The sequence below is a fragment of the Amblyomma mixtum genome, chromosome 8 (assembly GCF_055824585.1).
Source record: "Amblyomma mixtum isolate Tamu chromosome 8, ASM5582458v1, whole genome shotgun sequence".
In the NCBI taxonomy this organism is placed as follows: domain Eukaryota; kingdom Metazoa; phylum Arthropoda; class Arachnida; order Ixodida; family Ixodidae; genus Amblyomma; species Amblyomma mixtum.
In genome coordinates this window covers 20,380,156-20,402,994 of record NC_143019.1, presented here as the reverse complement: position 1 = coordinate 20,402,994, position 22,839 = coordinate 20,380,156, and the positions used below count along the sequence as shown (strand labels likewise).

Sequence of the window (22,839 nt, the reverse complement as noted above, 5' to 3'; positions counted from 1 at the left end):
TTGTCAAACCATGCAGCAGCTGCTACCTTTCCCGCTTATTGGGTTATAGGATTGTGGCCGCGCAATTTTACTACGATGACTCATCACGTAGTACAGATATGCGTCATAATGACGACATCGCTGCGCATTGCAACGTCATGCTATTAACGTTTGAAAGAACTTACTGCATCTCGTTGAATTTAACACTTAAACTTTTAAACCTGAAAGTTAGATTTAATAAAATTAGAATACAGCAAAAGAAAGCTGTCTTTATTTTCAGTGTTGAAATTTGACTTGTGAACCAATGGGAAGGTGGCTCGACATTCGTTTGTGACCCACCATGACCGAGGACACAACTGATCATGAAAACTCAAACGAATCTACGGTATGTCGGCACTTCACCAGCCCCCCTTCATTTTTAACGTGCACATAAGCTCTCAAGGGCTCCGAAGACGTGCATCATAGGCCCGCGATCCTCGGCGCCAATTTAGCGCAGGCCTCTTTTCGCCGCAGTTGAATCACTGGCAGTCGGCCATTTTGGATTTCTCAGCGCCGCATAGGGGCGCTGGCGATTTTGTTGACATTTGTATGCCTCGCACGTGTACCGCGATCGCTGTGGTGGTTCTGTGTTTTCGCTTCAAACACGAGCATGGGAGCGAGTCCCAGATCCCGATCTAGTTGCTGTGTACTCACAGTGACGACGCTTACCTCTGTTACGTTCCCGATTGTCACGCTTACGTGTGGTTTCAATTCCAGCCCCAGGTCACTGAGGGATGTCGGATGCCCGTTCGCATGAGGAACAGTAACGACTGGCGTAAGTTGCTCGTCGTTTCTCAAGCGAGAGTGACTGATGATTGCTGTCCACATCGTCGATTTCAGCTGGCTGTCAGTTTATGCTATGATCTGAGCGTAGCTCGCGTTCATGCGACCATGGACGTCTTGTGTGCCGTTGGAAAGGAATTGGTGTGGCGGTAACTGTTGCGAATGCATCTCGCGCACCGTACTGAAAGCGCAATACCGTGTCGGTGTTACAGACGGCTTGTTCTGTTCGGAAGCAGTGTTTGGAGGTTCTTCGGTGCTTATGAAACATAAAAAAAAAAAACGAAGGAAATGGCAAAGTAGTCTGCTTGTAGCCGCGTCGTCTGCTCTTGGCACCGCCACGCTAGGTGACGCTACGAGAGTCGCGCTGCATGAAATCGTTCGATTCCGGTCTATTCAAACTACATTAAAAAAGTTCGTTTTAATAATGCGTACTGTGCTTCCTAAATGACACCCCCTCATATTTTGCGAGCTGTGAACGTTTTTCGTTATCGCGTGCATGTGGGGATGCAGATGCAACTTGAGGAAGTGGTGGTTTGCCGTTTTCGTTTAGCTGCCTTTACGTCGATATCGTAGCGCTGCCCAGACATCGAGCTTTATTTTGCATGCTTTATGCAGTGCGCTGTTCATTTTGCAAGAAGTGTGGAGTCGCCAACCCGTGCGCCCGTGTTTAAAGGTTGCTCTGTGCGTTGGAGGTGACGCAGATTTTATTTTTTTTTTTCATTTGCAGACGACAGCTGCAAATTCGCTTTGTCTTCCCTCTTACTGCTTTCATTCATGTAAACTGTTGCCGAACCGCTACTGCTAGGCGTATTGTGCAGCTTTGGTTTTGCAGACAATAGACTGTCCCCCCCCCCCCCCCCCCCCGTTTTTTTGGCACTATGTTTATCTGTTCAGTAATTAGCATGGTTAGTTTAGCAGCTTTCGTTTTCGCTTTGGAGTACATGGCTGTGAGGATCACCTTAAAGTTAGCTGCACGTCATGGTATTCTGGCGTGGTGCTAAGCACTTTTTATAGGCAGATTGCAGCTCACACTTGAAAATACCATGATTGCCTTGTGAGTTGGAATGAATAAATCACGTTTTCCTGCAGTCTCATGTTTTATTTCAACAGCGTGCAGAAGAAATGTTTTATTTTCATTTTTCGTTCGTGGGACCAATTAATGGGCACTTCTTTGATTGGATGCCGAGAAAGGTGTTAATGCTTCCTAAATTCTTTCTTCGGTGCTGCAGTGTATAGGAATGAGTTGTTACCTAAGTAGAGTTGTTACACTCTCGAAAACTGTGGAATGGCTGTTGACTGAGAATTCACATTTGCTGCCAACCTTATTCAGCACTGCTATTTTCGCTGTTCTCTTTTGCTGGAAAGTTACCTGAACAGGAGAATATGATATTACGGGTTTGTTTGTATTGACCCTGCAGTTCTCAAAATTTCCTGGAACGGAACTAGTTATATGTAGAGTTCAAGGACCATCGACGCCTAAATTTAAATGCCTGTTTTCTTCTTTCAAATCATGCATGTGATATTAGGAGACACGCCCTGTGGTATTCATCCATGACTGCTAAATTTATTATTGAATTTAATCTTGATGCTGTTTTAGTTTCATCAGCTGAACAGTAGCTGTAATGCGCAAGGATTGTGTAGGTCATGTGAGGCACGGAAAAAACTACAATATAATCGTTGATACATCGTTTGTTGTCTTGAAAGCAGGCTGGCTTAAGTGTTGCAGGGAGTTAAAACTGTGTATTAGCCGTTACATCGCAGTTTTTTCGCACCTCACGTGGCCTAAACACTCCTTGCATGTCACAGGTATCATTCGGTTGCTGAAGCCAGAACAGCATCAAGAAGAAATTCGATTATAGATTATTTAACAATCATAGATGAATACCATGTGGTAAATCGTGCATTCTAATGTATAATCTATCATTTTTTGGAAAAGAAAACACACAACTAAAATTAGGTGTCTATGATCCTTTCACTCTGCAGTGGCAGTCATATTTAACTTAGGCAAGCTCATGCTTAAAGCTGCTGACAGGGGAAAGCTTAAGCCCTTAACAGCCGTTTGGGCTTTGTGAGCTAGAGCAATATATTCATTGTGATCTTCTGAGGTGCTTATCACCTGCCAGTATTGGCCAAGCATAAACGGACCGCACAGCCGTCAATGCTTCATATCGGGAAAACGACGGCTGCATGTCTGTGGAATGTCTTCACATGCTTCCTCTGTTGTGTGCCTTTCAGCTCTCGCAGAGATATTGAGTATCAAGGAACTTCCTGACAATCAATGCCTCTACTATGTTCATTTCATCGATTGTGAGTACCTTCCCTTTCTGCGCGTGGCTTGTTTTACACAACATGTGGCAGCCATACTGTACAGGTGCTGTTGATGAACGTCCCAGCTCTGCCTGCATTGAGCTGGTTTTAATGCGTTAAGATTAGAAGCCCCAAAAGTGTCCGGTTGTCCGGTGGCATTGTGTGGTGTACACTTGCCACCTGTCACGGTTGGTACACAAAAGAGCCACCTGCCATGGTTGGCAGGTGCCAAACATCACCTGTCAACCATGGCAGGTGCCATTTGGCACCTGCCAACCCCCTTCAAAAAAAACTTTTTAAAATTGGTAATCACTCAGACAAAAATGAAAATGACTACGAATGACTCGACAAAAAAGTTAAGCAAAGAACATGTAACGAGCAAAGAAACATATGGCAACACACAGAAGAAAATATGAACATAGAGATTAGAAGTAGAAGAGAAGCAGTTAAAAGCAAGAAGATCTAATGCGGATACGTTGTCATTGCATAACGATAATTAAGCACCACCCCGTAATTTTTTTTAACCTTACACTGGTACACATTTCCAACCCTCTTGTGAGGCCCCACAGTGGGTCTGTTCAGACCGCTGGGGATGATGACGCTGGCGCTAACGTTGGCTGCTTTGTGTGCGCTGCAGACAACAAGCGGCTAGACGAATGGGTGACAGTTGAGCGCCTGGACATAAAGAAGTTGCAGCTTCCGCGCAAGGAGAACAAGACTCCGCTCAAGGACGTCAAGAATGGCTCCCGGCCCTGCTCCCCCGATTTGCTCGCTGCAACATCGGTGGTGAGTCCCCATGCTCGTGCCTTGAGCCTGCCTCGTAGTTGTTTTGCCGACCAATTTCCACTGGCTCCTACTTCGTGAAAGTAAAGACGCGGGCTGTGCAGTCGGAATGAAATGGCTCCAAGACGGTGAGCCGTGGTTCCCATACAAGGCTGATCTTGTCTTTGAGATGCTTTTGAACGTTTGGTTGGTTGGTTGGTTTATGGGGCTTAACGTCCCAAACCGACTAAGGCTATGAGAGACGCCGTTGTGGAGGGCTCCGGAAATTTCGACCACCTGAGTTCATTAATGCGCACTGACATCGCACAGTACACGGGCCTCTAGAATTTCTCCTCCAAAGAAATTCCGAAGAAAACTTGTGAAATAGTTGGGTCATCCCATTGCACAGTCCTTGCTCTGGTCTTCCTTTTTTTTTTTTGCTGTAAATATTCATAGATATCTAAAAATGGTAAATATTTAGAAATTTCTTCCCTCTCCCTGCCTGTAGTGGCATGCAGCATAACAAAACATCTCGTGATTAGCCTTTTGCTTTTCATTTTATTTTTTTTTTAAAGAAAGAGGATCTTTGACTTTGTGGTGTGCTTGCTCTTGTGCAATTTTAGGACCTTCCCTCTACGTCATCGGCCCGTGTAAGTAAAATGGCTGTGCCATTCAGACTTACGTTCGCACCATCGAGCGAGTACTATCGCTTGCTATTGAGTAATTTGAAGCCATGTTCATTGCTTAGGAGTTGGAGGCAACCCTTGGAGATTTGTGAATCTGGTTACTGTTTGTTTAGGAGCGTCGTCCTGTTCGCGTAAGTAAAGGGGTGGCCCAGGTCAAGCTTGCTCGTACCCTGATTTGCCGTCTCCTGTAGTGTGCATTCTGTAGCGTTAGTGCTTTGAACTACGCCTTAAAGGAAAAACAATTTCTTCCTTGGCACTTTTTCATCTCAGGATCGCAGATCGACTCGTGTAAGTAAAACTGCAGGCTTTCAAACGGACCTTTAAGAAAAAAAAAGATTTGTAGTTTCATTATTGTCGTTATTTCATCCTAGGACCGCCGATCCGCTCGTGTAAGTACAAGGCTGTGTTGTTGGAATTGGCCTCCATGATCTCCGGTTTCCTAATCGTGCTATTTGTTACATCATCGCCTATTCTCGCATGTGCGAGCAGTCTTGTGAGTTCTCTAACGCTCTCAACCTTGCCTCTTTTCTACCTCAGGAACGGTCTCGTGCTTCAGTAAGTAAAAAAAAAAAAAAGATGTCCCATCATTTACTATTGTCATCGCAATGGAGTATCTGTGTAGGATGACGCCATTTTTAAACGAAATTAACATTTATTGGAGTCGTCAACCTAACTTCCTTCAGCCTCTGTCTTTGAAGGTCGCTGGCTAGTTGTCAGCTTCAAGACACGTCTCTTGCTCATGAGGGGACGGCGTAGTTGTGCGTATATGTTTGAGGTTCTCGGCGATGACTGTGTCTTTCCAGCACTCATTCCTATGAGTGCATGTTGTATTTCAAGCACTTTGGGTGCCCATAAAGGAGCCCATGAAGTTTTTACCTTCGACAGCGACTTCCCATAGCAACATTGGGCCCTGCCCAGTGTGTGTGATGGATGAATGTCCTGTCTATACGGTGTTTGCGTCCTTCCTTTTTTGTTGTTGTTGTCTAGATGTAAATCTGAGTCCATGTTGATGTAGTATACAGAGTTGTGCTAGCATGGTCACTTGGACTCGCCGTTGTTTGCCTATGCACGCAAACACTCCTGACCATGTTTGAGAACTGATTTGGTGATTTCTTTGTCACCCTAGAGACGAAATGCTCGTGTAAGTATAAAACAGCTGTATTGCTGCTACATTAAGTTGATGTTGTGTTCACTGGCGCCATCTACCGAGACATGCTGTGTGCTTTTGCATCATGCCGATCAGGTGCTGGGCTCTTGAAAAGAGATGCTGTGGTAAAAACGTGTAAGAAGAGTACTTTTAAAGGGTGGCATCAGACAGAGCGTTGCGTTTATTCAAGCTTGCATGACTTTAAAGAATGGCTGTGTGATGACGTTAACAGTGCTTCTGGGTGTTTGAAAGCCTGATGGCAATTTGCAGGTGGACGTTTGGCCACAGAAGTCACCGGCAGCAGAAGCGAAGGGCGCGATTAAAGAGGTAACCAGCGAGACCCCTCGTTTCTTGCGAGCACAAGTGGTGTGAATAGTTAGAGCAGTGCTTTGGTGTCACGAGAAATTTGGTAGGCATTGCATGCAGGGTGCTAGGCACCTTATTGTCTGGACCCATTTGGATCTGTACACCTGTTTGTGTGAGCAATCCGGCTTGGAGGATTGGCTTGATGTGATTTTGGGAACGGTCTGGAAGACTTGTGATATGATAGCTGCTGGTTGGCTCTGGCTTATGTCTGGTCTTCAACATGCTCAGAGCAGTCCAAGCAAGGCTCGCCAAAACGAGAGAGTAACGTTGCAGCTTTCACCCGTGTGAGAGCACGTACACTGTGTCAGGTATCCCAGTCCTGGCCACTGTACACTGTCTTTCGGATTGACTGCAATCTTTTTCTTGGTTGACTTTTTGTTATTGAGCGAGCACTTGCATGGACAGGCTGCAACGACGCTCTCACAGCTATTGAAATTTCCATGAGACGTCGCATTGGAAACTGCATGCTTACTATTGAACGACAGTCTAGGCAGTTGAGAGATTCAAGCCACAAAAGCAGTTTCAGCCTTGCAGTAACATGCTGTGGAAAGTTCAAAGTAAGTGAACCGAGGCAAATCTGTGAGAGGAGCGTGGTCACGAGAGACCTTGCAGTAGTAGCAGGTTTTTCCCTATTTGACACAATTGGCATTCTTTTACTTGTTGTTCTCCTATTCTGCTGTTTTTTGTTTTTATGTTCAAAAATGATTTTTCCCCCCCCTTGGTGCCCTTCCTTGCTTGACTCCTGTTTGTTTTGCTCCCTGGTTCTGTTCTGTTCACGTATGGTCTGAAAAAGGCCCTCCCCGCGGCCAGCTCGGAATCATGGGCCGAGAAATCGCCCGGTGAACCACCCCCATCCGTCGCTGTCAAAGAGGTACGACAGCAGTTACACACGGCGACTGCTTGCACCGAAAATGAGCTTCTGCTTTATTTGTACACGTTTTGCTTGTTTCATGCTTAGCTCATACAGCAGGGCAACTTTCTTTACCCTTTTCCAGCTGGTTCTTTATGATTGCTGACTGCTAAATGTCGCCTTGTTAAGCCTTTCCTTTGTATCTCGCTCTGAGAGCAAAATGAATTTGGAGCCAGAGTAGGCTATAATTGGTACCTATACAGCTCTTACCTTGATCAAGGGTTATACTGAAAGCTAGATGAATAGGATGTGCCTGCTGATTCCAGCTTGCTGTTTGTGAAGCTCATAAAAGGAATTTCGTGCTACATTTTGTGCTGGTGGAATCTCAGGCTTGGCAAAGCTTAGCAGTAAGCAGGTGTGAAAAAAAAGTTTGCAGAGGCATGTTGTCTAGTCTGCTTCTCATATTTGCAGTGTTTTTGAGACACTGAAAGATTTTACTGCAGGGCACACTACTAGATGTAGAATGTAATTAAATACCCATAGTGGCTAGTGCTACTACTAATTGCGAAACCTGTCTAACAACTGTTGCCTCACCTATCACTCCTGTCTTGTAAGAAATGGATCGATGGGGTGCTGTGACCTTTATTGTGCACACACTGTTTAACACAGGCTCGTGTGGACGCTGTAGTAAATCGCCGCGTCTTGGCTTTGGCTTCTCTGCTTCTTGTGTATGGTCGGCGCCTAGTGCACCCCGTACTTTGCTGTTTGCCCATCTCTCTTTATCCTTATCTGGACCTCCCTTGTGTGCAGAACTCTGAAGTTTGGAGCAAGAAAGCTAGGACGCCCGAGGTTAGCAAAGCCATCAAGGAGGTGAGCGCTAGTTTGGCAGATTTCTCAGTGGCACTGTCGGTTTTCTGTTGTGTTATCCTGTCGGGAGGCTGAGGCACCTGTCACATAGCAGCATGGAAGTGGCATGGGAACGAAGCACACATTTGCTGCTCTGAGACATGTCGTATCACCCATCAGAGAGCATTGGCTGTTGTGTAGCAGCTACTGAAGTAACGAGAGTTCGTGTGGGTGACAAAATTATCTCGTTGTCTATTACGTGCTTTCACCTTATTGCCTGTGTACCAATTGGGCCCAAGGAAGCGCTCTCATCCAGTTCGATTGATTGGTTTTGATTCTTTAGGATCAAGGCTGTCCCGTAAGAGTTGTGTGCTTGCAGCCACTTCTTACGGTAGCCTTTGCTTTAACTTCAGCGTTCGTAGTTTAACATACCTGAATATACTACTCAAGGTTAGCGCAGCTGGCATTTTGTGTTTGCTTATGGTTGAGGTGGTGTCATTTAGTCATATTTATCTAATATTTCATTAACCTGCTTTTAGAGGTCAGCTTACAGGGGGCATGTGTTTACTGTATGCTCTTGTGACAAAAAGGAACTTTGTTCCTTATAGAGTGCTCTTTGCTGGGCACTGACAAAGTCTGCATTGAGATTCGGCCTAAGTGCACATTCTGTTTTTACTTTCTTCTGATGGTCATTGAGGCAAGGTATGCCATCAAGCATGGCGTTTTACAAGTTTTGAGCAGAAAAGGCTTTCTTGCTTGTTTCAGCATAACAGCATATCTTCTCTGTGTTCCTGGAATGCAATTATATTCAGCAATGGGGCATTGTAGCACTTTTTGGGAGGTCATGTGACAGTTGGCTTCATTAGGTATACTGAAGTACAATAATAGAACCTCATTGATGTGCTTCCACTTCATGCGATTTCCTAGTTAATGCGCTGAAAATTGCAGGCATTAAAACTGTCCCTATGCTGATAAACTTTTTTCTCCCGGTTACTAAGTTCCTGGGCAATACAATTTCCTGGCTACTATGGCCAAAATTTTGACAAATTCTGGTCATGTAATATGTTTAGTGACCAACCGAACTTTTGCAAATATGGAGTGGGCTGAACCTGGGACACGAGATGTGAAAAGCTTGGATGTGATGGCTGTCATTTGCTGTAGTGGCTGAAGAAAACAGCGCTGACATGCGAGTGGGATCAAATTTGTAACAGGAATATGGCGTGAAGAGCAAAAATGCTGCAAGTCAGTTGCGCGGTGGCTTCCCCGCATTACATTGGTGCGAAGGGGCGAAGCATTGAAAAAAAAAAACGAATAATATCTTGGTCACTTTCGCCATTGCTGTCAACGAACTGGTTTGTACTTTGTTAAACAGTTAATTTTTCAGAACTGGACAGTTTGGATCATACTTTCTTTCAAATAAATACGTTAATTTCTGCACGTTTGAAAAAGAAATCTACCGTTGAGGTTCCACTGTACTAACCGAAACAAAAAAAGAGCAAAAGGAAGGTCGAGTGTCGGATCGTTGAATGTCGTCCCCTTCTCTGCAGAATGGAGCTCCTCCAAAGAAGGCTGCTGGAAGGAAGAGGAAATTTCCTGCCACAGAAAACGAAGTGAGTTCTCTTATTTTGCTGTCTGTCCACCCCCCTTCCATTTTTCTTCTTTTCCCATCTCCATCTGGGTGTGTAAGAAGTTCACACGCATGCCTACACATTCTGAAAGCCCACTGACTAACTTCGCCTTGTTCTGCTAAAGCAGAACTATGCTTATAGTCTTAGTTTATGTATCCTGTGCGATTGCTACATGCACACTGCAGGAGCACATGTTTCGGGTCAGTGGTGCTCGTGCATTGTGTGTGTGTGTGTGTTATCATTTGTTTTGCCTGCACTGTACCATAGGGACCCAGTGAAATGCAAACTGTACAGTTGAGTTGCAAAGGTAATTGAGGGAAGTGAAACTTCTCGAGGACAAAAAGAGGCGGGTTTGTGTCGCCTTTAAAGGGACACTGAGGAGAAATTGAAGTTGGCTTGTATCGACAGAATACCAGCTCCTGATTACAAAAATGCCACTCATACTGACAACAAAGCTCTTGTAACGTAGAAAAGAGCAAGAACCAAAATACAGGTATCGCCGCCACAGGCCAAACTCGCAAGTACAAGCGTGATGGCGTCATATAACAAAACAGTGTTGCTGGAAGCAATGGTTCTAGCAACGCTAGGACACGAGAAGCACAAATCACTGAGGCGCAGCCAATGCATGCGCAAATCTCCTTGACGTCGCCAGATGGCGCCACGTGCCGGGCAGCTACGCGCTCGCCTGAAGCATCGGGACCAATCAGCGCCTGCTCGCCGGCGTTAGGCGGGCTCCCGGTATTCCGCTAGCGGTATCAAGGTACACGGTATGCTAAAGGTGTCTATTTGCGAGAACTTCGTTGACGACTTCGAGAACGAGATCCATCGTAACGCTCGCAAAACGCCGGTGCAAACGTAAGCGAAGCGACTGTAGCGACGGCCGCAATAGCCGATAGATGCCTTCAACGTGCGGCCGGCGGTAGCTTTCTTTTCGGCTGCTGCTAGGCCGCACTGCTGGCAGCCAGAAATCACGGAGTCTGCATCACGTCATGTTTCACGTCACTTAGTCCTCTGTCGTCATAGCCGAATCCCAAGTTTGAATCACAGCGGCGGGAAAAACCTTTTCAACTTCGAATCCAAATTTCTTAGAAATAAATGCATTTTTCGCTGCTGGCCAAGTGGCAACAAAGCCATGACATGCCGAACTATCGGATTTTGCTATAAAAAATATATTAATAGTGCTCTCCTCAGTGTCCCTTTAATGCGAAAGCATTTCTTGCCTCAAGTGAGGCGTGGACAGGAAGTGTGGACAGAGCGTGTCCTCATGAACTATCAGTCATCCAGTGAGAGTGTAATTATGATTTGTGATGATTAATAATGATTTGAGTGGAAATTTTAATGACCAAATTACTAAATGAAATAATGGAATGGTAAGGCAATGAATTTCATACTTTGGTAATTCACGAAATTGGTGAATCACTAGTAATTCCTCCATAATTGAGTGAACAATCAAAATAATAATGAAGTTAAGTGATTAATAATTGATAAACTGAATTAATTGACAATAGTTATTTAATTTAAACATAATTAAATAATTACCATTGATGACTGATTACATTACTATAAGTAACAGAAGAAGGGGTACCCGTGCGGGGGGGGGGGGGGGGGGGGGGCTAGAAATGCATTTACATTTCTGCACATAAGGAGACATAAGTGCACCTTAATTTTTTTTTTTGTCTCCGTCTTTTGCGCTGTACAAATGTGGAGACCAAACATGCACGGGATTTTCCATCGCTTCAAAGCTTACAGAAGTGCGGGGTGCTGTTTTTTAAACTTGTTGGAGAACCGTGTTTGCGCTTCCTGCGCTTCAGTTATTATCTTTGTTTTTGTGTTCTGGTCTGTGTTCTCCTTTTCACTTTTTCACTTGTCCCTGATAGCTCATAGACTCGTGGTTCAGATCTTGCGCGTCATGCTTTAAAAGAAGGCTTGAGCCCGTGTCAAAGACTTGTGACGTAGTCTGCCACTCGCAGAGGTGGCCACGTTCTGAGTCTGGACTAGCACGTTTATTTGCGAAGCCCTCTCCGCCGGTGGTGGCCACGCAGGACTCTCAGGACTCCTCGACACCCTGTCCCCGGTCGACGGGCAGCATGGTGGCCCACCATGACGACATCGTGACCCGGATGAAGAACATCGAGATGATTGAGCTGGGCCGCAACCGCATCCGGCCGTGGTACTTCTCTCCTTACCCACAGGTACGGGTTCCCCTCCGTCTTCTTCCATGGTACTTCTCTCCGTACCCACACGTACGGGTTCCCCTCTGTCTTCTTCCAGCACCGGAATCCACGCCCAAGACCTGCAGTGCGGATTCCTTAGTAGACTTGAAAACTCTCACAGGCTACTTTTTGACATTGCTGGCTGTAGTCGCATACATTGACATGCACAGCATTTGTTGGATTAGTTACTGCTGCTGAAACAGTATCAAGATGTTGGAAAGCTGTGGGAAGGCGATGTGCAAAGTTTTGTGGTTTATGGGGGTTTAACGTCCCAAAGTGACTCAAGCTATGAGGGACGCCGTATAGTGAAGGGCTCCGGAAATTTTGACCATCCGGGGTTCTTTAACATTCACTGATGTCGCACAGTACACGGTGGTTATGTGTTTTCAAGCTCTCGGAAACGGTCATTGTGCACGATCACTATATAGTGAGAAACCACTCCGTGCAAGGTGGATTATTGTGGCTAGTCTTTTCACTTTGAGTAACATTGACGGGGGAGGGGGTAAGACTGTATCACTTTTTTTTGCCTATTTAGGGCCTTGCATGCATGTACAGAGTCGATCACACTTGTCTAGAGCGCTGGAAAGGTGCAGTTCGGGGGGAATGAAGAGAAATTATGAAGCAGGTATTGACTTTCATTGATAATGCTTGCGCTGGAGAGCAGCTGAATAGAGACGTGAACGCACAGGCACCAGCGCCTTACCGCTTGCAAAGCAGCCTCGAAAAGATTTCAATTCATTTGCTCCGAGCACTCAGACAAGTGTGATAGACTGTACAGGGTATACATATAAAACACACTTACCAGTGTTTCAAACTGGTAGGACTTCATTATGCTTGTGCTACATCATCTACATGAGCAGAAAATGTGCACCATTTGTGTTGAAAAGATTTCTGCACATCACTTAGGACCACAGCTCCTTTCGCTCTACATCCTCATTTGCGCCCTCTTTTTTTCAGGAACTAGTCAACTCATGCATTTATCTGTGCGAATTCTGTCTCAAATACACAAAGTCTCGAACCTGCCTCAAGAGACACCTGGTGAGTAAACTCTCTGGCACCAGTCGCATGGCTCCATTTCAGTTCATTAGATCTGTGGCTTTTGCTGTTCTGCCTCATGATGCTGCTGCGTATTGACGTCTCTGTGGCTTCCCCTTATCGTTCAACCAGGCCAAATGCACGCTCAAGCACCCTCCCGGGAATGAGATCTACCGCAAGGGAAATTACTCCTTCTTCGAAATCGATGGCCGCAAAAACAAGGTTCGCTTTCTAGCTCTTTTTCGGAGAGCAAGAGCATGAACGGAGTGGGATGTCGCATCAGGCCTCTCCTTGTCTCACAAAAGAACGCATTGCATGCATGTACACCCGACCAAATCTTTAACTGGCTCGGGTGTTGCATCGTTAAATGCACTTTTAAAAGGTTCTTTTCGGCTACATGGCTGGCATATTCATGCTGTAATTTGACGCGTGAGATGACATTTCGTGGTTCCTCTTTGTTCATATAATGTTTGAGTGGAGTATTTGCATGTCTAGTTCAAATTTATCAGAAATATATTCATCGTCTGCCACTATGAAGAGCCGAAACAAGCGGCATACGCAGCAATGGTTCTGGTGGCGCATTTGCGCTTACTCTGGGTAAACGACTTGTCTGCCATCAAAGGGGTGGTATTTTACCCAGAGGAGGAGGCCATATGGACCAGAAACCATTGCTGCGTATGCCGCTTGTTTTGGCTCTTCGTAAATGGGAACGATTCGGATTTCTAATAATTTTATTCAAACAGGAAAGTACTCCACTTGAATATTGTGAAAAAAAAAAAAGACCTCCAAATGCGAGCTCATGCGTCAAATTACAGCATGAATATGCTACCGGTTGAGCCAAAAGCAACCTTTTACAAGGTGCTTTTATCCGTGCAACACCTGAGCCAGTTAAATATTTGGCCAGGTGTACATTTGTTTTCTCGCAGCATCGATGACTGATGAATTTTTCATTCCATGTGACCATCTCATTGCCAAGTATCCAAAGAATCATTGACACTAGCTGCTTTGTTTGCTTTAGTCGTGTTTGTACGTTGTAGAGAGCATGTATGACCTTGTTGAGTGTGGTCCCTGTTGCTGCAGATGTATGCGCAGAACCTCTGTCTCCTGGCCAAGTGTTTTCTGGACCACAAGACGTTGTACTACGACACAGACCCGTTCCTCTTCTACGTCATGACTGAGGTCGACAGCCGTGGCTACCACCTCGTCGGCTACTTTTCCAAGGTACTTTGCCGTTCTCCTCCTCCTTGGGTGGCACTTTCGGTCAGAGCTGCATTTGTTGTGCTCTTCATACTAGCTGAATGAAGACCTCTGATTCACGTCGGTCGTAATATCTTTTAGTGAAACTCAAGACCAGCGTCAGTAAAACATGTGAGTGTGTTGGTAGTTTGGCCGCATCCATTACCATCTCCTTTTCTTTGCACTAACAAAACAAGACGACAGCTAAGACAGGGGACCTGAAATGGTACTGCGCAAGATGTATATGTACCGCAATGGAGAAGTGTGAGGTGTAAATTTGATTCTGTGACTGCTTTTTCATCATCTTGTATTTTGGTGTTTTGTGTTCTGTTTCTACTCTCGTATAGTTTGGTTTATATGCTGGTGTGGTTCACTGTGACCATTGTACCCCTAGTTGCAGAGCTCGCCAAATTGCGTACGGCACTCATTGCCTTTGTAAAGGGGTTCGCACGTCAGACTGGTGCTAGTTGGCGCTGACCTCTTCTGAAATATTTTCTTTTGTATCCGTCTAGTTGTATGCACTGAGCATAAACTAGCATCTCAGAGTTTTATGCGTATTGCAGCTGCTGCCTTGCCTTGTGCTGTCGGAAGAGCTACCTCAAAGTCGCTGGCTGCTGCTTAATCATAAATGCTGTGGAGAATGTTAGAGCCTGAAATATCACAGTTGGTGGTTCTGAACCTTTCAGCTGCTTATCATCGCAAGCTGTTTCCAGGTGTGGCTTTTGTAACGTTGGAACTTACTGCTGCTACGGAATGCAGCTTAGCAAGTTTAGCATTTTAAAGTTGTTAAAATGCTTTGAACCTGTGAGTAAGGTTGCCATTCTGTGGTTTTGTAAGTGTGTGGTCTGTACCGTCTTGTTTACAGTGCAGTGGTGAGGCTGGCACACAAATGGAACGGAGAAAGAATTGTTGTCGGTCGTCAGGTGACCCCTGAATTAATGCATCCCTTGCTCCGACCATGCAGGAAAAGGAGTCGACGGAGGACTACAATGTGGCCTGTATCCTGACACTGCCTCCATACCAGAGAAAAGGCTTCGGCAAGCTGCTGATTGAGTTCAGTGAGTGCCTGGTCCCATTTCCTGTGGACCTAGTAGCACACCCAACAGCTGTTTTGTCCCTGAGCACATACAGTGATTGATTTTTGGAAGTGAATGGTGGTGGAGCCGAGCCTCTGTGATCCGTATGCGCTAAAAGCTGTGACTATTGCACCAGAGGTTAATCCGTGACATCGGCCTGTGGTGGCAACGCCTGTCTTTGGTTTTTGGTTTTTTTCTAGCTTACAGAAACTGTTTTCAATGAAAGTTTCGATGAATCCTTATAACATGGTAATCTATCAGTACAGGCCAACTTTAGTTTGCCTTTAGTGTCCCTTTAAATGTTGGGAGGCTATCCCTTCCCAAAATGTTTCCCGCTGGAGTCATCCGACTGAGCTTGTGTGCCATGTGGTCAGTAGAGTGGTTTGCAAGGTGCACCGTTGCACAGCAGCACTGCTGTGACCCATTCGTGCAAGGAACCAATTGTGTATCTGATAAGGCAGATGTATGCACATGTGCATGGTCAAATCGCACACATCAGTGTGCTGAATCATGTCAATGCAGTCAGTACTGCACACAATGTGCACCGACTGTGCCAGGCTTTGTTGTTCCATGTTCGCCACGAGCATTGTTCTGCTCCATACTGAGTCACCGGCTTCCCAGCTTGGCTTCCTCATCAACTATCACTAACTACCTTGAAGTCAGGCGGACAATTTTCATGTCTTGTTTGGGCGACAAGCCTCTTGTTGGTGCTGTTTTGAGCATAGGATGACAAGTGCTATCATCAGTGTGTGGACGCAGACCAGGCAGACATGCTGAGGGAGAAGAGCATGTGTGGTAAGAACACGCTTTCTTGCTACTGCTTCTGGATCATGCGAGGTGCTCAGAAAGCAGCTGTGAAAGAAAAAAGAGAAGAAAAGAAAAAGTTGTGTGGTGTGGTTTCATCCATGGGTTTCTAGTTGTGTCACCTGCTGTTTATAGAGCAGAGAACAGCTGAACCATGCGGCCCCCGCGAGAATGCCATCACTAAAATTTCACACCCTGTTGAGGGATGCAAGAGCAACAAGTTGTGTGACTTTTGAAAAGCACGTTGTGTGGAAGGGGGTGTTGCCTTGAAGTTGGTTTCCTCCCTAGAATGCCTCCCCCCCCCCCCCCATGTGCCGTGCAGGCTATGAGCTGTCCAAGTTTGAGGGCAAGACGGGTTCCCCGGAGAAGCCTCTGTCTGACCTGGGTCTACTGTCGTACCGGTCTTACTGGTCCGAGACCATCCTGGAGATCATGATCAACATGGCCCCCTCCGAGGCCGGCGAGAAGCCCCAGATTACCATCCAGTGAGTGCCTAACCCATCTGCTGATCATTGCCGAGTCCGGGAATGGTCAGGCTAGGTGGTCCTGTTTGCCTACTCTGGAACAGGAGAGAAAATGCACACCACAGGTTGCTAGGAGTGAATGTGGTAGCATAGCTAGGAGGAAAGAACCGGTTGCTTGTTCTTGAGTGTAGCTGACAAGCTCTGGTGTGTGTGTTTTTGTGTGTGTTGTCTGTAGCACATCTTGCATACACTGGAACCCTGTGAATTGAAACTGCCGGTTTATTCAAATTCTTGTTTTGGTCCATGTCGACATCATGTGTATCACTTCCCATTGCGAGTTATTGATCAATTCGCTCTCGCCCTACCATAAGCTTGCCGTCCCGGTTAGCTCAGTTGGTAGAGTGACTGCTCCGGTGAAGCGGTGGTCCCGGGTTCGAACCCCGGACCAGGATGGATTTTTCTTTAACTACGAGGTTTCTGAGATAGCTGTATAGCTTTCCTTTGTAGCCGTTGGCTGCGTTTGGGTGGATGTCAATGGGTAATTACTCCCTTATTAGAAATCTGCTCCACCTTGGGGGATTCCCCTAAACATTTGACCATCATGTGTATCAAAAAATGGCTGAGGCTTAGCTTAGGTTAAGCCTAGTCAGATGCGAAGCATATTGTCGCCAAGTTGCATATCGAGCACGCCGCTTGGCTAGACGTTCTTCACGCTCTTCATCAGTCTCTGTAGCACGCCGCAACTTTTGCTTCTCATTCCAACGAGCAGCCCTGTCTCCAGGAGGCATCTCTATCCCGTGTACGCCTAGCAGAGGCAGGCGCACCCCCTTGTATACCGCCGCTCCAGCATCACGTGTTCACTACAGCGCACCTAGCGGCAGAAGCAGGAAACACATTGGCCGCGACGCCTCGCGCGACGGCGCGAGCTGGGGCCCCGTTTCTCCTTTGTCGTTACGTCACGCATCACGTGGTCCTCCTTGGTCGCGACGCCTCGCGCGACGGCGCGAGCTGGGCCCTCGTTTCTCATCTGCTGTGAGACGTCACGCACCACGTGGTCATCCTTGGTCACGACGCCTCGCGCGACGGCGTGAGTTGGGCCCCCGTTTTTCATCTGCTGTGACGTCATGCATCACGTGGTATGACATGGAGGTCACGAAAGGTCAATGGTAACGACACTGCCGCGCTCGAGGAGCTGGGTTGGGCTATTTTAGTATGCTTCGCATAAAAGGCCCCTCTTCCGACTTCGCATATCATTTCCGAGTGGCTGTGTGAAGGAAGTGCTGTAGGTTGTTTCTGCGTTCAATGTCTAACAGCAGTGGCAGTGAGTGAAGCTTGTGCCCTTTCATGTGTGCAGCGAGATGAGTGAGCTGACGAGCATCAAGAAGGAGGACGTGATATCGACGCTGCAGTACCTGAACCTTATCAACTACTACAAGGGCCAATACATCATCACTCTCACCCGCGAGGTGGTGGAGGCATACGAGCGAGCTGCCCTCAAGCGGCCGCTGCGCATTGACCCAAAGTGCCTGCACTGGACGCCCAAGGACTGGGCCAAGCGGGGAAAGTGACCGCCGGCCTCTGCCGCCGCGGCGCCTTCCTCCGCGCGGGCCTCCGCTGCTGCCGCCCTTCCTCCGCAGGAGGTGAGTAACCTGGTGTGAGGGGCAATGCTTCTCTCAACAGTGCTGTCCTGTGGATTCATGGCGGAGGTTCCTCAGAACGGTGCATTTTGGTGGAGCTGAACAAGTGATGCTCCCTGGAAGTGGCGCTGTTCCTGCCTATTTTGGTGCTTCACTGTCTCTCGTGGATCGTCGACTGTAAATTAGTACCAATTGAGGCATCTGATATGCGCTCCTGGTACCCAGGCTTGGCGTCTCTATTCTGAGGATGGCTGTATGAGAGAGGCTTATCCTTGACTTCACAGCATTGTCTGTTGGCTCCTGCTGTTGAAAGACAGTAAATACTATAAGGCACTATAGAGGCAGCAGTGACAGTAGAAGCAGTTCAGACAGTTGGTCTAGTTGGTGTGGTGCTATTTTAGGGAACGCACAGTGCAAAAGGCAGAGACTCGAGTAGCAAGCAATAGGACTGTGCTTAAGGGGGGATGAGGGTCTTAAAACTGACCTTTTTATTTGTGGCTAGAATCTCATGAAATTTTGCACACAGATGCGTTTTTCTCTTCTGATTCCAAAAATGTAATCATAGTTGAGCTGGTGGTCTTAGATCAAAAGTTATCTTGAATTCTACAGTGTAATTAGGTAATATCTTACGCAGCTTTAATGAACTTTCTCAATGCATTTTGTTGCTTTTAATTGCATGAATTGGTAGCCAGCGAATTCTCATACCCAATGATATTCTTACTTTTTTTGTTTAGGCCACATATAAATAGCAATCTACAATTAGCTCAAACAGCTGCAGTGTCAAATACTGCGACCTTTTACTCTTGACATAGTATGTTAAGATGACATGCCTTTAGAGAAAAACAAAGAATGTCATCGGGTATGGGGACTCTCTGGCTATCAATTCGTGTAATTAAAAGCAACAAAATGCAATGAGAAAGTTCATTAAAGCTGCATAAGAAATGACCTTATTACATTCTAACTTTTCAAGATTTAAGACCACCAACTCAATTATAATTACATATTTGGAATCAGAAGAGAAAAATGCATCAGTGTGCAAAATTTCATGAGATTCTAGTCATAAATAAAAAAGTTAGTTTTAAGACCCTCGTCTCCCCTTAACAGTGGGCGACAACAAATAAAACAAAAGCACAGAGCATAAGCTAAGTAACTGCCAGCAACAGGTTCGCATTGTGTACGATGTCCAGAAGTGAAATGTACCGTTTATGACATTGGCCTTTGTGCCATCACAGCTGGTCTGTTTCAGTGTGCATTTTGCCTGTAGGTCGTAGGATTGAATTGCCCCCAGGGTTCACCTGCTATAGTGGTCTGTGTGCCTGTTAACCAACTGACAGTGCACTTAACTGTTTTGCAGTGATGATGCTCTGATCGACTGTCACAGCAATGGTGAGCTCTTCAGCGACGCTTCTTCGATCCTGAAGGGCAGGTCGTCCTCACCAGATGCCGCCACTGTGCTGCCTGCCAGCATACCCTCACCTCATCCACGAAACTATGGTGGTGCAGTTGGTTGCACTGTCAACAGCGCCGACACTGTATCGGCCCTCAAGCCATTGACCCAGAGCAGCCACTGTTGCTGGGCATTTGTGGTGCACCTGTCTTGTTTAGATGTATCGTTGATGCTCTGCATTGATGCGGATGAAGCAGGTTGCTTTTCCCAAAACACTGCTGTTCCAGACCTTGCTTGGTTCAGTTCTCGCAAAGAACTGGCGTGATTGCTGTGCGAGCGCTTGTCTGTAAAGCTAACTGCAGTGTTTTTTTTTTTAATTTTTTTTTGCTTGAGGCAAAAATGAAAATTGGGCAGAAAAAAAAAGAAATGTGGCTTGTATATGTCACACTTGCTCTGTTCCTCTGGAGCCCCTGTGCCCTTTTGTATTGCCAAGCCTTTTTGAATCGTTCAGATCCGTTCTTCCCGTGCCTGTGGGGTGGAACCAGGCTATTTCTCTATGGAACTACTTTGGAGCGCTTTTGTCAGTGTATGACTTGTTTTTCATTTTGAAGTGATTCTTTTATTTTTTTTCTTCGACCCAATGTGTTCAGGGAAATTCTCTTAGCGAGCAGGTTCTTTATGACAAAGTAATTGTGCATTTTGGGTTCCGTGAGCAAACTAAATCCTTGCATATTTCAGCCCCAACCTTTCCTTTAGGCACTTTATTTTGGGTCTGATCACACTGTCAATGCTTATAGATGACTATTTTTCTATAGAACCAGTCCTTATTAATTGAATTTGCTTATTCTTTTGAGGAGCCGTGGTTCTGCACGCTCTCTTTTGTATGCACATGATAGGCATGAGACACACAGTGTTTTTAGGCACCTTTTGAAAGCCGTTGGGGGTTCTTCAGGCTAGAAAGGTTAATACTACCCCTGTCACACGGCCGACTGGGAACTCCCTTGACCTAACGGAGTGCAAAGGAGTTTTGCTTCGAAGGAGTTGTCTCCGTGTCACACGGCCTGTAACGAGCTTCTCAGACTATCCGTCAGGGGCACATTAGGTGCTGTTTATTTAGTACAAAAACATAAAAGAATAAAAACAACTGAAATATTATTAATCCTTCATTTTTTTTCCCAGAGTGCTTCGCTTCGCTGTAGTACACGTGCGAGGTACGAGCATGCGCGTGACCACAGATCAAAACAAACATGGCGCAGTGTAGGCAAGCTGTCAAGCAAACGTCTAGCTTGAGAGTACAGTGCTGCTACTAAAATTAAACATAACTAACCGAGCTGTAATGCTTGTTTTATGATATAACTAATGTAGTCACTATGAAAAATGTATTTACTAAAGACAAAGGTTGTTTACTTACTCGGAAAGTAAAGCGCACTGGAAGCGAGAGTACTGCCTTCGTCCTTCGAGGGAGGTGACTGATCTCCTTTCGCAAGGAACAACTTTAAACTTCCTTCCCTTAAGGACTGCCGTGTGACACGGCACGCATCTCCCTCGAGATAAAGACTACCTTGGCTGAAGGGAGTTGAAAAGAGTTCGAACGTGCCCGTGTGACAGGGGTATAAGAACCCTTGAATTATGCGAAATGCGTTACCGAAGACAGGTACGGGATTGTGAAAAAGAAACTAGGTAGGTTTTCTTTGTAATTTTCCAAGTTAAGGTGGACATCAACTCAGTTTTCACATCTTGATATTTTTTTGTTTGTTTTCTTTGGAGCCACCACTGCCGTTTGTGCAACTCCATAGTGAACGTTATCCAGGGGAGGTTGAACTCCATGGTGATTACTACTGTCGGTTCCGCGTCACGACTGTTACAAGTTCCACTCCTCAGTGTATCACCAGTGTTGGGCCTAAGGCAGAGAAAACAATGTTATTGTGTTGCCACTTATCTCGAAATCGAAAGGAGGTCAGAAGAGATCAGGAGACCTCAAAGAAAAAGAATTTGGAGAGCCGAGAATCGTGCTGTCATCCACATCAACAAAGTTGATGGTAGAATCCTTGCTGAGCTTAGTGTTTTCAACGTGGTGAAGACTCTTGTGTCGGTGTCCTGGGCACGCCACCACCAGTGTTGCTTCGAATAGGCCTACCCTCCTCATTGCTTCAGTTGGTGCATTGTAGGTGTGCTGGTTTATGTCTTTCACCATGGTTAGGATGCTGTTATTGAATTGTGCTGTTATTTCGCCTGGGGTAATGACAGAAAAGCTAGTTGGAGTTTTTGAATGAAGACTTTGTGAGCGTGGGCCTGTCATTGTGTCGTCTTGCTGCCTGCCATTCAAATCTTCCCTTTTGTATTGTGCTACAACCACATTTCTTTTTAACACAGTGGCACTTTCTCTTGCAAGTGGCCGTCTTATACAGGCTGATAAATGGCTACTGTCTGGTCTCCACGCACAATGCTAACTGCTGATTTGTCAACGGACGTCACATCATGGTCTAATTGTGGTTACACTGGAGTGGATGTTAATACATCTGACCATGTAAGCCTGTAAACGTGGTTAGTTCACATATAGAGTTTGTGTCGAGAATCACTAGGTTGTGGTTTTGACGTATTTTACGTGTGGCACTGCCTTTTCTTGGTAACTAGGTCCTCACTTACACGACTTCCAAATGCCAAGACACCGCTGTCTTTATGCTGTCGCCTGCAATGTCGTGCTATCCGAGCATGCGTTGTTCGTTGTCGGTACAAGAAGTGTGATTTCTCTCAGTGGTGATGTGCTTTTGCCTAGAGTAACACCTTTGACATGGTACCTGGTGTAAAAAACCTAAAAAAAAAGGCTTCTTCGAACCTCGTTCAGCGTGTGATGGTCTGTAATGTTGTATGTACAGCGTAGGTAGGGTATGCTCTTTTAGTGTTTTCAGACGTAATACAGAGGGGGTAACGAAGGAACCCAACAGAATATTTTCCTCTTGAGGTTTCGTCGTGTGCAGGGCCAATCGCGATCGCCCTAGATTCTTGTCGATCATGTATTTACCTTCATTTTTGTACATAACTATACACATTGCCTCCCCCTGCGGGTCCTCCTGTATCTATTGTATGATGTTGTACATAAGCATGGCTTCATTTTGTATATGCGGTTCTGCGCGTCGCTAGGTTAATAAAATTGTGTAAATATCAAATATGCCCTGTCTTCCTGTCTGCGAAGTTGAACTAGTCTTGTACAGATTCATCTCGGTCAAGGAGGTTTGGTTCCGACGTGGTCCCACCGCTGAAGTGTTTTCGGTGCGGATCAAAGCGGTAACGTCTACGAAATGTTCTGATCATTCTAGGCAAACTTCTGCATTCTTTGAGGTGGAGAACGCGTATGCGTTGTTACGAGTTCTGTCTGTATATTCTCCCTCACTTTTTGTTTCCACCTCAAATCATTCCAGCCATTCGCGAGCCTTTTCAACAATGCTCACGCGTTTTTGTAGATTTATTTGTCTGCGGGTAAGATAGCAAAGCCCGGCTAGGAAAAGCAGCAATGTCGAGGCTCAAAGAGCATGCATATTTACTGCACAGAACTATGTGCACTGGAAAGTCCACGAACAATTTCGCTTAGTGTGT

The 22,839-nt window shown here is 45.9% G+C and overlaps 1 protein-coding gene across 5 annotated transcripts; it reads left to right on the top strand.

The window, feature by feature from the left end:
• The first annotated feature begins 294 nt into the window (after window positions 1-294).
• On the top strand, window positions 295-22,412 carry LOC149331592 (histone acetyltransferase KAT5-like). 5 transcript variants are annotated; one of them, XM_089556739.1, is made up of 16 exons: window positions 295-364; window positions 736-793; window positions 3,037-3,108; window positions 3,746-3,894; window positions 5,974-6,030; window positions 6,863-6,940; window positions 7,730-7,789; window positions 9,313-9,375; window positions 11,409-11,585; window positions 12,564-12,644; window positions 12,774-12,863; window positions 13,722-13,862; window positions 14,842-14,935; window positions 16,080-16,242; window positions 17,576-17,861; window positions 19,213-22,412. In XM_089556739.1, exons 1-15 carry the CDS (start codon window positions 320-322, stop codon window positions 17,787-17,789), a joined length of 1,542 nt encoding a protein of 513 aa, XP_089412865.1. In that variant the 5' UTR covers window positions 295-319; the 3' UTR covers window positions 17,790-17,861; window positions 19,213-22,412. The 5 variants fall into 5 exon arrangements, with proteins under 5 accessions (XP_089412865.1, XP_089412866.1, XP_089412864.1 ...); XM_089556740.1 differs by having other exon boundaries at window positions 5,956-6,030; window positions 11,436-11,585; XM_089556738.1 differs by having other exon boundaries at window positions 5,956-6,030.
• Window positions 22,413-22,839: the final 427 nt, after the last annotated feature.